We start from the raw sequence: 14,993 nt of genomic DNA on the forward strand, positions 1-14,993 counted from the left end.
GCGGGCGCCTGTAGTCCCAGCTACTCGGGAGGCTGAGGCAGGAGAATGGTGTAAACCCGGGAGGCGGAGCTTGTAGTGAGCTGAGATCCGGCCACTGCACTCCAGCCTGGGTGACAGAACGAGACTCCGTCTCAAAAAAAAAAAAAAAAAGAGAGTTGTCTTTATGCAGGGAGTGAATACCAGCGTCTGCCTGAATCTGGAAGGTGGGAGTTACCATCCGGTTTGAAGGCAGGGGGTGCCTGGTTGAGCACCCAGAGGCCTGGATGGGAAAGAAAAGGCCCCTCCAGCCACCTCCGCAGACAGCTTTCCCAGCTACTCCTCCCCTGCGCTGCACTGAGCAGACAGGCTCCGACCATGGAGAGAATGGCTGTGTGTGTGTCTTTGGTCTTGACACCCATATATATCGGCGTGACCCACAGCCCAAACTGCTTACACAACCTCGTTGTGCCCTGGGTACCTGTGTCCCGTGTCTCTGCATCCACACGCCCTGGGCTCGTGTGTACATGCCAATCTTACCGTGGCCCAGTCACACAGACCCATGATCATCAGAGACTGACTTTGGCTCGAAGCGCTGACCCTACCCTCACCCCCCTACATACACATACACATTGATATTGCTCAAGTGTGAGTCAGCACCTTGTATGTACCTAGGTGCTAACTGCGTGTCTACTGCTCATCCACACCGTGTGTTCTGTCGACCTTGTGCACACACACTCATGTGTGCTTTGCCGGCCCTGGACGAAATGTCACACGTGTGCTGATGCTGAACAAACATGCTCATGATACACGGACAGCCCTGGGCACACACCTGTGTCTGCACATGCTCCGTGCTTCTCTTGTTGCTTGTTGGTACATGTCACCCCCTCTCCCCCGGTGCAGAGGACCCATGAGGCCACAGTCCCTTCTCTGGCCAAGGGCTGATGGGCAGGCCCGGGCCTTCGTGAGTAACTGGGCTGCCTTTCCTCTTCGGCTGGTGGCTGTGACGGGCACGCATCCCTGCCACCCCCGCCAAAGCCAGCCATCCCGGCCACACACTCGTCTCCATCGGGTAATGGAAATGTCAGCTTGATTCATGGAGATTCATCTGCGGCAGCCGGGCCTAATGACGAGGCACGCGGCGGGAGGATCATCCCCTGGGAAGAGCCGCTGCAGCAAGGGTGCCAAGTCCCTGCTTGGGAGGACGTGAGGATGGAAGAAAGCCCCCGAAGCTGTGCATTTAGACAGGCCTGGGTTCAAATCCCGAGGCCACCGCAGACCTGCTATGTGCCTCATTTATCCAAGAACTAGTTATGGAGGGACTTCTGTGTACAGGAACAGAGCTGTACCCTGGAGTGGCCATGGCGAACAAGAACGACAGACACTATCTTCACTCTCATGGAGGCTAGATTATTAATAATTCTAAATAGGCCAGGTGCATTACAGCTCATGCCTGTAATCCCAGCACTTTGGGAGGCCAAGGCAGGCAGATCACTTGAGGTCAGGGGTTCGAGACCAGCCTGGCCAACGTGGCGAAACTCTGTCTCTACTAAAAATGCAAAAATGAGCCGGGTATGGTAGCACACACCTATAATCCCAGCTACTCGGGAGGCTGAGGCAGGATAATTGCTTGAACCAAGGGGGCAGAGGTTGCCGTGAGCTGAGATCACACCACTGCCCTCCAGCCTGGGCAACAGAGCAAGACTCCATCTCTCTCTCTCACACACACACACGTGCGCGCGTGCACACACACACACACTCTTAAATAATAAAACGATCACTTTATATAGTGAGAGGTGTTATGTAGGTGAACCAAGGAGAGATGTGATTTAGACCACAGGATGAGGGAGGGCCTCTCGGAAGGACCATTGCAGCATGGAATGAAGGGAGAAAAAGGAGGCAGGAGGCGCAGGGTAGGTGGGAGGAACCGCAGGTGCAAAGGCCCTGGGGTTAGAGGAGCACCATGAGCGCCATGTGGCCGTGTGCAGCACTGTATGACAGGACAGAGTGCTTGGAGCTCGAGGAGAGGACATGGGGTCTGCTGGGGTCAGAGACTGTGGGGCTTTGGGGTTGTGGCGAGGAGTTTGACCGTCATCTTCATCTTGAAGGCCACAGGAGACATTGATTGATAGGAGAGTTTTAAAAGGCAGACACTATGGGCTCTGCATTTTGGGAGGTTTCTTCTGGCTGTGTGGGGCAGGCCTGAGAGATGGGGTGCAGGACAGAGGCAGGGTGACCGGAGGGGGCCGCAGCAGGGTCCTGCTGGGATATGGCAGTGGCTTGGGCTGCGCTGGCCCTGGGGATAGAGGGAAGTGGGCATCTGATCAGTGGCACCCATGGGGATTGGAGGTGAGTGACAGAGCTGAGCCAGGCTCCTGTCCGGGGCTTTGATGCTGGGCAGGCTGGGATGCTGCTGGGCAGATGAGGCCTTGGTGGAAATCAGGAAAAGCTGCTCTCTGAGTGGATGAATTAGAAAAGGGTCTCCTCCCTGCCCCCAAACATGGAAGACATGGCCCTGGAGCCCCCAGATTGGAGGGCTGGAGTTGAGCCTCGCTCAGGAGCTGAGCTGTGGAGCACTGAGTGATTGTGCCCCCCCCAGGTCTAGCTGCCATGGGACTGAGACAAACTCAGCCCAGCCTGGGACCATCAGTCATGAGGAAAGACCAGTCTCCTCCGTGTGGGGATTTACTGCACGGACAGACAGGAAATCACTGTGCAGGGCTCCTGCCCTGTCCCCAGCACCGCCTGGCTCACATCACCCTGGTAACTGCTCCTTGGGCCACATGTCATCTCAGACTGACATTGTCTGAGTTTCTGTCTTAGGGGAGGCCAGGGGCCAGGCTGATGGCCACAGGCCTGGCAGGGGAGTGGGCAGCTGCCAGGATTAGCCGGGACCCAGGGTAATGAGGGGTCCTGGGACTCCAGGGGGAGCGGGAGGGGCCTCTGCATGGGAGAAGCTCTGTGATAGGGCCAAGCTGGTGATTGGGTGCAACACGCCCAGCCGGGTGCACTCACTCTTACCCCTTCTTCCCGGCCCTCCTGGGAATTTCTAGGGGGTGTGTGTTGGGGATGGGAGCTGCAAGCAGGATGAACCCAGCGAGAGAAGGCAAAGGAGGAAGAATCCCAGGGGCCAATCAGGGGAAGGAAGGGAATGGATAGGGAAGCGGAAAGAGTTGGCGGAGGAGGGGCAGGACATCGGGACATTAATCTCTGTTCAGCCAATGGGCTGGCTGCTCGAAGGTCAGTGCCCTTTGTGGACCAATCTGCCAAGGCTGGGAGGGTGCCCTGGAAATTTGAGAGGCGCCGGGTGCAAGGTAGTGCCACGTTGCTCTGGGGAAGAGCCCAGACCCAGGAGTCATATCCCAGCCTCCGTCTGATGGTGGATGGAGTTGATGTGAGCACCAGTGGGCCCGAGCCCTGAGAGCTCCTCTCCATGACAGAGGTACTGCTGGTACCACTGCAGCCTGGGTAAGGAAGCCCAGGCCCCAGGGCGTAAGGTCCCTTGCCAAGGTTGCACTGTCAGGAAGTGGTTGGTGGAGGTGGAGCCTAGACTGGGACCCGGGCAGCTGGCCCCAGGGCCACTGCATGTGAGTCCTCATCAGCTTGCTGGGGAGTGGTGCCTGCAGCCCAGGTCTCACCGCATCTCACCACTGTGTGCCTTCAGGAGAGACTGCAGCGCGTTCACTCTCAGGGTAGGGCTTAGTGTGTATTGGCTATTAGGATTTTGTTTTTTTTTGAGATGGAGTCTCACTCTGTTGCCCAGGCTGAAGTGCAGTGGTGCGATCCCGGCTCACTGCAACCTTCACCTCCCAAGTTCAAGCAATTCTCCTGCCTCAGCCTCCCGAGTAAGATGGGATTACAGGCACCCGCCACCATGCCCGGCTAATTTTTGTATTTTTAGTAGAGACGGAGTTTCACCATGTTGGCCAGGCTGGTCTCGAACTCCTGACCTCAAGTGATCCACCCACCTCAGTCCCCCAAAGTGCTGGGATTACAGGCGTGAGCCACCGTGCCTGGCCACTGTGAGGAGTTTTGTTGTCATCATCACAGCATATGGTTGTCAAAGGCTGCCCCTGTGGCGGGAGCTGTGAGTGGAGCCGTTTCCCAGAGAGGCTAGGAGACTGGAGTGCTGTCATAAACGCCCCACTGCACACGGCAATCTGGGACATGCCCACACAGTCAAGGAGGCACCCCCAGGGCACCTGGGGACGCACACAACATCTTGGATGGAGGCTGGCCACTTCTTGCTCTCCCCAGCCTCTGGCCGTCAGAGGCTCAAGTCTTAGGGCCCCAGAGAGCACTGTGCATGCCTGGGAGGCTGGGGTCTCATCGCGAGGGACCCAGCCTTGTCAGCCCCATGTGTGCTGGGCCCCGCAGCACTGTCCCCATGTCCCCTCCTCTCCACATTCCTTAACCTGCTTCCATCTCAGGGGTTGCAAACTCACACGCTGGCTGTGTGTGTGTGTGTGTGTGTGTGTGTGTGTGTGTGTGTGAGATGGTCATACAAGGGAGGACTGCAGGCAAGGGTGAGACAAGAGGGGCTGGTGGGGACCAGGACCATCTGGAGAGCACTGCTTAGGCTCTGGGGCCAGCTGGGAACATGGGACCAGGTTGCCAGATCTTCCTGTCTTTCTGGAGAAGCAGGGAATCTGCATTTTAATGTGAAACCTGATAATAAAGGAAGGCAACTCATTTTTTAAAATTAAACATCATCTAGTGAGTCTGCCAAACCCAAGAGCCTGGGCCGCCGGATTGTGGACTGTGAAGAGGCCAGGTGGGGCCTGGAGGCCTCGGAAAGGGACTGTCCTGGCTCCGGGAGGTGAGGCGGGAGTGAGGCCAGGAGCGGGAACCCGGGCATCTCAGCACATGTGCCTGCGCATGGGGCAGCTGCCACCCGCCTGGCTGCGGAGCCCCCCTTGGCAGGCTCTGGGGGTCCTTCTGGGGTGGCAGTGCCAGTGTTGGAACTTCCGGGGAGGTGGGAGGCAGGTCTTTCCCACGGCTGAACAGAGGAGGCAGGTCCCCAAGGGCTGGAGGCCTGTGGGAGCCTCCACCGGGAGCCCGTGCCATAACCCTCTTGTCAGGTGCAGCAGAGGCCCATTTCCAGTCACCTATGCCAGGGAGCCAACAAGCCCTGGCCCCTGACAGTGGCAGCCCAGGAGTCATTTATGTCCCTGTTTGTTGGGGCACTGGGGATTGGGGGGCATTGCACGGAACGGGAAGCCTCAGGATGTAGAGGGAAAGGAGGGCCTCTGTTTACCCACAACAGCTGAGGGTGGGGGCTGCCGCCTCCAGGACCCAGAGGTGTCACCTCACAGTCGTCCTGTCTTTCTGCCCATCTGGGGGCTGAGGAGTGGGGTGGTGACAGACCAGGAGGGAGCCCCTCTCTCCTTTTTCCTCCCTGGAGAGGAGATCCCAGTCTGGGACACTCCTTGAACCGCAGGTTGGAGGTGGGGAGAAAGGGAGGCAGGCTGAGCAAGCAGGATTGGTGAACCGACCGGGGCCTGCCTGTGGACAGGTTTTATTTAATAGTTGGCTCACTCAGTGTGTGTTTGCCTGTTTGTTGAAGTGGAGCCAACATTTAAAAGTTAGATTTCACATTAAAGATAAACGAAATGCCTGGCTGTCTGGCTTCTCTTAGATCTGAGGTGTGGCTGACCCCTTCGGAGGGCCTGTGCCGCTGTGTTGACCACGGTCCTTGCAGGCCAGTGTTGACATCACTCCCTGACATCACTTGCCTGGCTCCTGAATAACGGGACTCCAGCCCAGGGCTCTGGCTGGGGCCTGGAGAGCTCAGCAGAGCTGAGAGGCTGGGACACCCCTGCCGGCCTCCCACTCTCGCAGAGGGAATGCTGGAAGATCTGGGCTGCCCTTGAGGGTCTCCAGGGCTGGCCCAGAGATCCCTCCGCCAAGAGGAGGGAGGGCGACTGTTCTCCAACACCAGGGTGGCTGGGCACAGCCAGGCCTCTGTCTTTGTAGGAAATCAGAGGGAACGGGGGCATGGAGCAGGCCGGCCAGAGCCCCTGCTGTTTTCCCTCTATGCTTGGGGCTGGGCCTCTCCTGGCTGGACAGAGGGGGCTCTCTCCTCCGACCCACACAGCAAAGGAAAATGGGGCTTCTAAAGGACTCTCCTACCTGCTGCCAATGCTATTGCTAGTGCCTGAACCGCAGTGTGACCCTCCTCAGCTGAGCCCTCTTGCCAGTCGAGGGCTGCTTTATCCAGAAGCCACGAGCTGCCAACATTCATCCCTGGAGGCAGCAGGGGCGTGGGGGGTGGTGGCAGGGAGGAGGCCCAGGAATTGGGGGTCTGGGGGCCGCCATTCCAGGATCCACACATGGGGAAGGGAAACCCCGGGGCCAAAGACCCAAGGGTTGTCACCCCCACCTCAACTCTCGAGGGGCCCTCTGAGGATTTGTGCATTGGCTAATAGCTTCCAAAGCTGTGTGTCCCAGGAAAGTCGCACCACCTCTCTGTGTCTCAGCTCCCTTATCTGTAAAGTGAGGATAATAACAGTGCCCACCGCAAAGGGTTGTGTTACATGGATCAAAGAAGTTAGAGCCAGGCATGTAATAACCAGTCTGTATGGATGGGCTACTACTGCCTGTTGCTACAGCATGACAATCTCACTGCGCAGTCAGGGTGCGATCACGACCCCATCTGCAGCTCGGTGAGGCCTTCTCTGTGTCACTCAGCTCCTGGAGGCAGCATGGACTCCCCGTCTGACCCCAAATCCGGTGACTCAGATTATATTCTCAATAACATCTTTTATTAATTTTGCAAGAGGGAAAAAATAGAAATTTATTTTAGAGTTAACGCCTGTACAGCCTTTTTTCCCCTCCTAAATTGCACAGTACATACGATTATTATAAACATCAGCTGAGGTTCTAGGACTGAGCTTGAGTCGTGTTAGTGCCATCTCCCTGACAAATGTGACCTGTGCCCACATCTCAGTGGGGAAGGAGCAGCCGGGGCTCCCTTTAATGCGGTGGCACCGGTTTGGGTACAATAGCTGGATTGATCAGCCCCTGACTCCCCCGGCGGGAGGTGCCCGTCACATCTGGGAGCTGAGCAGAGGTGCCGGGGGCTTGGAAGCTGGAGAAATGATGGATCTTTCTCCGGGAGAAACAATTCTTATCTTCCCATCAGCCCCGCACGCCAGATGAAAAGCGCATTTGCATAGCTGCTCGAGCCCAGGCTGCTAAGCTCATGAAGTATTTGCCGGGGCTCTCGGTTGCATAGGAACGTACCTCGAGTACAGTACTGCGGCGGGCTGGGCTGGGCGCCAGAAAAACAACGGATTAATATTTGGAACGAGAAATTACCCACCACTGGGAAACCAATTAGGTCCCTGATCCGAGCTTGTTACATCGATGGAAATAGATGCGTTCTGGGCTTCACTCGGCTGGGGGTGCAAGGCACATTTCCAACTTGCTGGGAAGTGGCTGAAGAGGGAGACGGGGTGGGGGCCCGGGAAAGGAGCACCTCACTGCCTGCCTCCAAGGGCACAGGGGCATAGACAGAAAGCAGCCGCGTCAGTGAGCACAGCCTCCATCAGACCAGGAGGGTCATGTGGCAGAGAGTGCAGGGAGGGCCTGCTCAAGGGTGGGAGGAGATGGGGAGAGCGTCCTCGGCATCCCCCAACACCTGCACCCAGAGGGCACTGCGGTGGGTTCTTCTGGCCCTCTGGGGTCTGGAGCTGCCAGCCTGCTGGCCGCCCGCCCACCCTTCCTGGCCTGGCAGCAGCACAGAGAGGATGCCCTGGCCTGCCAGAGCAGGCCCAGCTCTTGCCAGGGTGGATGGCGGGTGGCCCAGCTGACTTCCTTCCCTCTGCAGGATGCACAGCTTTGGCCAGTCCCTTATCAGGCCCAATGAGAGGAGAGAGGCCCCTATACTGGGATGAGAGAGGGTCTTGTGGACCCATGTAACCAGGAAACGACCCCAACCTCTCAGCCAGCTCCACCAGTCCCAAAATGAGACAGGGATGTGCAGGAGAATGGGAGTGTTGGCCGCTGAAGCTCAGGTTTCTGAAGGCAGAGTCTCCCTGGGCGGCCCTGCCCGCTAGAGTTGTGGGGTGGGGTCTGGTCTCCCACTCTCCCGCTCAGCCATTCTCTGGGCCCTCTGAGGCTGGATGGGAGGCCTCCCCACTCTGTCATTGTCCTGCTCCGAGTCAGGGTCAGCCCAGGCCCAAGTGGTCATGGGCCCTGCTTTGCTGGGTCTCACAGCAGAGGCATGAAAGCAGGTGTCCCGGGCTCCCTGCAGCCAATCTGGAACTACAGGGGATTGCCGTGCCCTGCAGCCACAGCCATCTGTCACTCCAGTAGCATCCAGGGCTGTCCTCCCGAGTCCCCTCTCCCCAGCGGGCTCCCCTCAACACTGTGGTTCGCTTCCAGCTCCTGGGACTGAGGGTGAGGGACACGGGTGCTAAGTGGGGCTGGTGACAGAGCCCAGTGCAGTGGGAGGACCAGCTCTCCCTTCTTCACCCATCAGCAGCGCCGTCGTCTCATCTCCTTCTCGCTGATGCAGGTTTTGGGACGTAAGGCTGTCATGACAGGGCACAGAGGGACCGGAGTTACTAAGTCTCAAGCCCTGAAGGGGTGCCCCACACTCCCCAGTGAAATCCAGCAGCCTGGATTATTGCCATTCAAGGCCCTTGGAAAAGTCCCTGCTCTTGGGGTGCCTGGCATGCTGGCCCCTTCCCTCTGCCTGGAGCAGGCTTTGCCATAACACCCCTCTCAGCCTTTGCCCAGGCTGCCTGGCACACTCCTCACATCCTTTAGGATCCAGCTCAAACATCACGTCTTCCAGGAAGCCCTCGCCTTGGGCATCACTACTGGCTTCCCACGGCCCAGTGCGAACCCCTTTAACATGGTGCTCTGCCCCTGACTGCTTCCCCACTCTGTGCCCATGACACTTGGATTCAGGAAGCTCCACTTGTTACAGGTGCCTGCAAGAAGCCGGAAGCATGTTGCTCCCCTGGTTCCGACCCTTTTGGTCCCTCCCCAGGCCTTCGGGCAGGCTCCTGGGCAGAGGAGAGGGGTCTAGGGGCAGGCAGGGGTGCGGGCGGGGGTGCAAGGCCACCAGTTCCTTCTGTATTCAGACCGAGCTCCCGAGGCGTGATGCTCTGGGCAGAGAGACGCCACTGACCTGGGTCAACAACGCTCTGCTTCCGTTTCGCGTTGGTCATGATTTGGTTTTCATTCATCATCTGGACATCCTGATCCTCGGCCTGATTACTGCGGGGAGGAAGGAAACACAAGATTCGATCAGGCTCCTGGCCGTGTGTCCCAGCCATCCATCCTCGTTAGGGCTGGTGGGGAGGCGGCTGGGGCCATACCTGATAGTGGTATGTTTTTCCTGGTGGCGGATGTCCCTGTCCTCGGTGAAGAGGATGGTGTGGTAGGGCACAGTGGGCTCACACGTGGGCAGGATGCCCCCCACCAGGTGGCTCACCATGGCCAGGATCCCATTGTACACGAGCAGGTCATCCACCAGGAGCTGCAGGGACATGAGGCGGAGCTCATGGGTGCCCCTCCTCCCTCCCACGTTGACCTTGGGCAAAGCGCATTACTGCTCTGAGCCTTTCTCCTTGGGAAGACGGGGCTGCCAGGAACAAGTGCCTGCTATGTGCTGTGTCTGCCTTGTGATTTCAGATCTTCACAGCCGTTGGGAAAGACAGGAGCCATCAGCCCACATTGCAGATGAGGAAATTGAGGCCTGAGGGGCTTTAATACCATTAGCACAAGCAGCAGAGCTGGAGGCAAACTCAGGTCTCTGGTCTCCAGGGTCCCTGTTCTCCCCATCCCAGGGTCACCGCCCCAAACCACTGGGATTCTAGAGGAAAAGATGAAAGAGAACCCACTTTCTATTTGTTCAGGGTGACACTGAAATCACTGCCAGGAGGTTCTGAATTCATGGTTGGGTGGTAAATTTGCCTGCATCTGAGGACCAGGCATTTGTGTTGAGGGTTGCAACAGAGAGAAGTAAATCAAACTGCGACAAATGATAATTGCCGGCGGCCTAATTACCAACGAACATAATTATCTCAAAAAACTCAGCTAATAAGTACTTACGCCAAACTCCTTCACCCCTCGATGGGGTGTTTTCGCATAATTCCACAGTTTGATCATTGACACGGTGGTAGGCAGATCGAAAATCACATAAACCCGGTTCACCTGTCAGAGAGCAGCACTAATTAAAACAGGCATGTTTGGAAACAGAGGCACTTGGCTGGGCTGGGGGCGCCAGGCGTGGGCTGGGGGTGAGCGGTGGTGCCCAAGGCAGCGCCTGCCACGTGGGCCAGCCTGGAGTTCCGCCCCCTTTCATCTCCTCGAAGCCCATCTTGAGTCAGGTCACGTGTGGCTGCGTTTGCAACAAACCGCTGAGCTGGCTCTTGGAGGGCCTGTGTGCTTGGGCCTGGCGGGGCCCTCATTTAAATGCCAGTGGAGAATTGGGAACATCCTTGGCCATCCCCTATGTCCCCTCAGGTCAGGCCCAGAAATAGTCTAGAGCCCCGTGAGCTAAAGGGACAGTCCCCAGCTCGGGTTGAGCACCAGCCATGGTGATCAGCTTCTGACCCTGTCTGTCCTTTCCCCAAACCATCGCTGAGAAGCAACGCCAAGGTGCTGCTGGGCAATGTCCAGTGCGTGTCTGTGAACCTCTGCTGGGGGAGTCAGGAGGGCTGTCTAGATCGGGGCAGAATCCAGTGGGGAAAGTGGGACGGGGCAGCCTCGAACAGCCCTCCCTCTCCCCACCCCCAACCAAGGCTCTCAGATATTAGCGGGGGGACCCTCCCTTGCAAGATAGAATCAAGAAATAAGCATTCCACACTGGCTACAGGCTGCAGGCTCAGTCCCGCCCCGGGCCCCGGTCCCCAGCCTGTGACCATCCTCAGAATGTCCCAAGAGGGAGTGGGGCTGCTCGGGGAGGGCCAGCCTCCTGGCTGGACCATGGAAACAATAAAGGTCAGGGCGAGGGTCCTCAAAGTCAGTTGCCTGTGAGGCTCAAGCAGATACAGATGTTGCAGTCCAGCCTCGAGAGCAACAGCTGAAGTTGCCTCACCCCAAAAGGCCTTCCAGTGCTAGACAATGGAAAATACCCACTGGCCGCCAGTGGGTGGCCCGGGTCTCAGGGAGGACAGAGCTGTGTTGCCCCCTCTCCAATGGGGCAGGGGAAGCTGATGGACGCTTAATAGGGGGGGTCTAATTTTAGGGTGGCCTTTGGAAAACTTCCATCATAGAATTGCTGACGCTGTACCTTCCTGCGTTTTGAGAGAAAAAGGTGCCCCCGATCCCCCATTCAGTCCCATGGCATGGACAAGGGACACATCCCTGGTCATATGGCTGTCAAGAACCTGCTGTGCATCCCTACCAGGCATCTGGCCCCGGGCTGAGAGGCTGGAGGGGGGCTGACCACCCCGTCCATGCCCTGTGGCTTCTCCCCTTCCTCTCCACTACAACCAACCACGTCAGCTCACCATGAGGCCTCAGAGCTAAAAGCTAAGCAGGACTCAGTGCAAGGTTTGAGATCTGGGAAACTGAGTCAGTTGGCCGGAAAAGCTGACCAGGCCAATTTGGGGCCAGAAGGAGGGCAGGGCGGCCGCGTTGGAGTCATCTACCCAGTGATGTAGGAAGAGGCAGAAACTGTGAGTGTGCAGAGAGCTGGGTGGGGAGGAAGAGGGCACAGCGGCTGCAAAGCCAGGCAGAGCACAGAACCAGAGAGGGCTGCCTGCAGGGACCAAGGAAGACCAAGCCCTCAGGCAGCTGTGCTGGGGTTCCTGGCTTCAGATTCCCATGGGGCCCCTTTCACCTCTGGTGTCCCCTTATAAAAGAGAAAGAATTGCTGGCCTGGAAGAGCTGGCCCCATCAGGCAAGGTAGCAAAGACCTAAACCTTTCTGACAGTTCCCAAGCATCTTGGCTTGAGATTAACTTGACCTGGAAGAAAGACGCGTCACTGAGACCAGGGAAAGAAAGTCCCCCTGGCCGCCTGAGGGCCAGGAGCTGTGGTGGCCACTGCTGGGAACCCACCAGGCCCGGCAGGATGGGAGCCAGCCACATGTGCCGGCCATCACTGGTGTCGTTCACTTGGTCGATGAGCTTGTCCGGGGTGCGGACGTCCCCACCTACGCCCTCCAGGGAGTTCACGCTGTCAGGGAAGGCCGCAATATCTGAGGAGGCGTCTAAGTTGCCATAACCCAAATCTGTGTGCTCGGGGGCTGCCAGCTGCCCTCAGGCTGACAGCGTGGCTCGAGGGACTCTGGGGCTGGCAGGGCTGATGCTCTGGGCAGCCGCAGCAGTGACAGCTGAATTGGACGTGTCCTGGGGAAATGGGGAGTGTCAGGCCCAAGGGGAACAGGTGTGTGTGGAGAGGTGGACAGTTTTAAGTAGAAAGAGAAGGAAACCACCCAGAAGGCTGAAAAAGAGGCCTTGCAGGGAACGGCTGGAGCTGGGGACGTAAAACGTTGCTGCTGCTTGGGAGGGTGGAGGGCAAGCTCTGCGGAGGTTTTCTTTTGGAAGGGAATGGGGTGGTGGCTGGATTCTGCCCTGGCATGTAAGGATCGTGCCGAGCCTCTCTTCCTGGCCAGTGTGGAAGGACCCGGGGCAGCTGGACCCAGCTAATGTGATCTGCAGAACCCAGCTTCTAGCTCTGCCTCTGCCATTATGACCTATGAGAGCTTGGGCAAGTCACATGTCAACCCTGGACCTGTGTTCCCATCTGTAAAATGGCTATAAAAACCTCCAGCTCCCAGAATGGATGTGAGGATCTCAGAGTGCACCAGATGAGAGCCCTTTGGTAAAATCAATGAAACTTTATAGCTTCGAGAAGTCACTAATAATGATAAAAAAAAATCAACAATGGGCCGGGCGCGGTGGCTCAAGCCTGTAATCCCAGCACTTTGGGAGGCCGAGACGGGCGGATCACGAGGTCAGGAGATCGAGACCATCCTGGCTAACACAGTGAAACCCTGTCTCTACTAAAAATACAAAAACTTAGCCGGGCGAGGTGGCAGGCACCTGTAGTCCCAGCTGAGGCAGGAGAATGGCGTAAACCCGGGAGGCGGAGCTTGCAGTGAGCTGAGATCCGGCCACTGCACTCCAGCCTGGGTGACAGAGCGAGACTCCGTCTCAAAAAAAAAAAAAAAAAAAATCAACAATGATTCATCCCAGCTGAGGAGGGTGGTGGCACCCGGGGAAGGCAGAAAGGGATCCGACTGGAAGCCAGGGACCCCAAACAGATGCAAGGCAGGCTTTAGGGTTCGACCTGCCCTGGTATTTCCCTAACTGTGGTGGGCCAGCGGTCACAGATTCAAGATCCGAGGGGGCCAGGCAGGTTACATGAAAGAGGCAGGATAGCTTAGTGCTTGGCCAAGAGCCAGTGTCTGGACACAGACTCACTGGCTGTGTGACATTAGGCAAGTTACTCAACCTCTCTGTGTCTCAGGCTCCTCATCTGTAAAATGGGGATAACAGCAGCAATCACCTCACAAGATTCTTGTGAGGGCAGATGAGGTAGCACAGAGTAAGCCCTCAGTAAATATTAGCAGCATGTTTCAGGGCCTGGTAGATAACAAGGGGAGGAGTGGGGGCTAAGGTAGACCAGAAGGATATGCTTGGGGAGAAATGGCAATGGGTAACCAGGTCCCGCCATTGTCACTACGCATAATCAAGGGCCTGTGTTGCCAATTTCTCAGGGGAAACTGGAGATCAGGGTTTTCATGTGAGACCTCCTGATTTCTAAAAATATTAGCAACTCATTTTAAAATGCACTGGGCTAACAGTTTGCAAATTCTGGTGTGGGCATACCATGGGCAGAGGGTTCCAAGCTTAAGAAATTCAGGACACACTGAGTTGAACACAGTGCAATAGGCTTCTCCCTGCAGACCTTGTCAGAGCCTTGGGAACTCCAAAACATCTGTGGTTCTCCGAGAAGAGGAGGCTATAGTTGGCAGCCTCTCTCAATTCATTGGACCACAGGACTCTTTGGCTTGTGGATTTCCTGCTCCTGATGTCTTAGCAGGCAGGGCTGGGAGCTGCTCTCTGCTGCACATCCCTAAGGGTCAGCATCTGACTATAAGCAAAGCCCCCCTGGGCTCTGGTTCCTAGAGGGCCATTTCCCTCTGCACGCGAGGCTTCTGCCCCATTTCCGACCCCCCCATGCTCCCATAATCTGGGTGGAGCCCGCTCCTGTCCTAGAAAGGATACTGTTTTCCGACAAGGGGATTTTTTCTCCCCGCTCATCATACAGCTCCAGGCCAGTGAGGCCGATGTAATACGGGTCACCCCAGCTGGTGAGAAGCTGAAACTGGAAAATGACTGGGACACTTTATTAAGGAAAAGAAGGCTGAATTTTTTTTTTTTTTTTTTTTTTGCAGAATACAGTAAAACAATGGCAAACTAAGAGAAATTATTTTGGGTCTATATTGATGAATGAGAGAAAAACATTTTTCTCTTATTGAGACTAGAGCCTATCAAAATATAGGTGGCATCCCATTTTCTTAAAGTGCATGTGTGTGCATGTGAGTGTGCGTGTGTGTGCGTGTGTGTGCATGCATGTGAGCACATGTGCGTGCATTAGGAATGCAAAGCCTTCCTCTAGGCCCCAGGAGACAGGACGGGAGGAGAGGGTGCTCTCCAGGGAGCAGGCGGGATGGGGAAACATCTGTGTTACAAACTCATTGTATGGTATTGAACGAAACGCTCCAGTTTCTCTGGTTGTGAAATGATAAGAACAGAGTACCTGCTCCCTCCTCCATCCCTTTCAAGTAGACAGGAGGCTAAGAAGGGGACACATAAACCTCACAGCACCAGGGACCATGGTCCGGCGCAGGGAGACCACCATTGCTGCTGAAGTCCCACGTGCAGAGCTGGGCATCAGGCCCTTTCCCAGTTCAGCCCCGTGCCCTGCTCACTCCCCGCATTCCCAGGAGTAGGCTGGGTGGGAGGCCTGAAAAGGGGCCGGGCGGCTCCCAGATGATGGCATAGCTGGAGACAGTGCTTCCAGAACTGGCCGGCTAGAGAGCGG

At 56.7% G+C, this 14,993-nt stretch overlaps 1 protein-coding gene across 1 annotated transcript in view; it reads right to left on the reverse strand.

Annotated features, from left to right (window-relative positions):
* Positions 1 to 6,718: 6,718 nt before the first annotated feature.
* The window catches only part of KIAA0556 (KIAA0556 ortholog), a 73,742-nt gene continuing 65,467 nt past the window's right edge, over positions 6,719 to 14,993 (reverse strand). Inside the window, exons 11-16 of the mRNA XM_025371487.1 lie at positions 14,174 to 14,284; positions 11,999 to 12,138; positions 10,045 to 10,146; positions 9,309 to 9,469; positions 9,119 to 9,207; positions 6,719 to 8,513 (exon numbers count right to left, since the gene is read on the reverse strand). Coding sequence (XP_025227272.1) covers positions 8,458 to 8,513; positions 9,119 to 9,207; positions 9,309 to 9,469; positions 10,045 to 10,146; positions 11,999 to 12,138; positions 14,174 to 14,284 — 659 coding nt within the window. The 3' untranslated portion in view covers positions 6,719 to 8,457. The remainder of the gene's footprint in view (positions 8,514 to 9,118; positions 9,208 to 9,308; positions 9,470 to 10,044; positions 10,147 to 11,998; positions 12,139 to 14,173; positions 14,285 to 14,993) is intronic.

This window comes from Theropithecus gelada, chromosome 20, assembly GCF_003255815.1.
Source record: "Theropithecus gelada isolate Dixy chromosome 20, Tgel_1.0, whole genome shotgun sequence".
NCBI classification, from domain to species: Eukaryota; Metazoa; Chordata; class Mammalia; order Primates; family Cercopithecidae; genus Theropithecus; species Theropithecus gelada.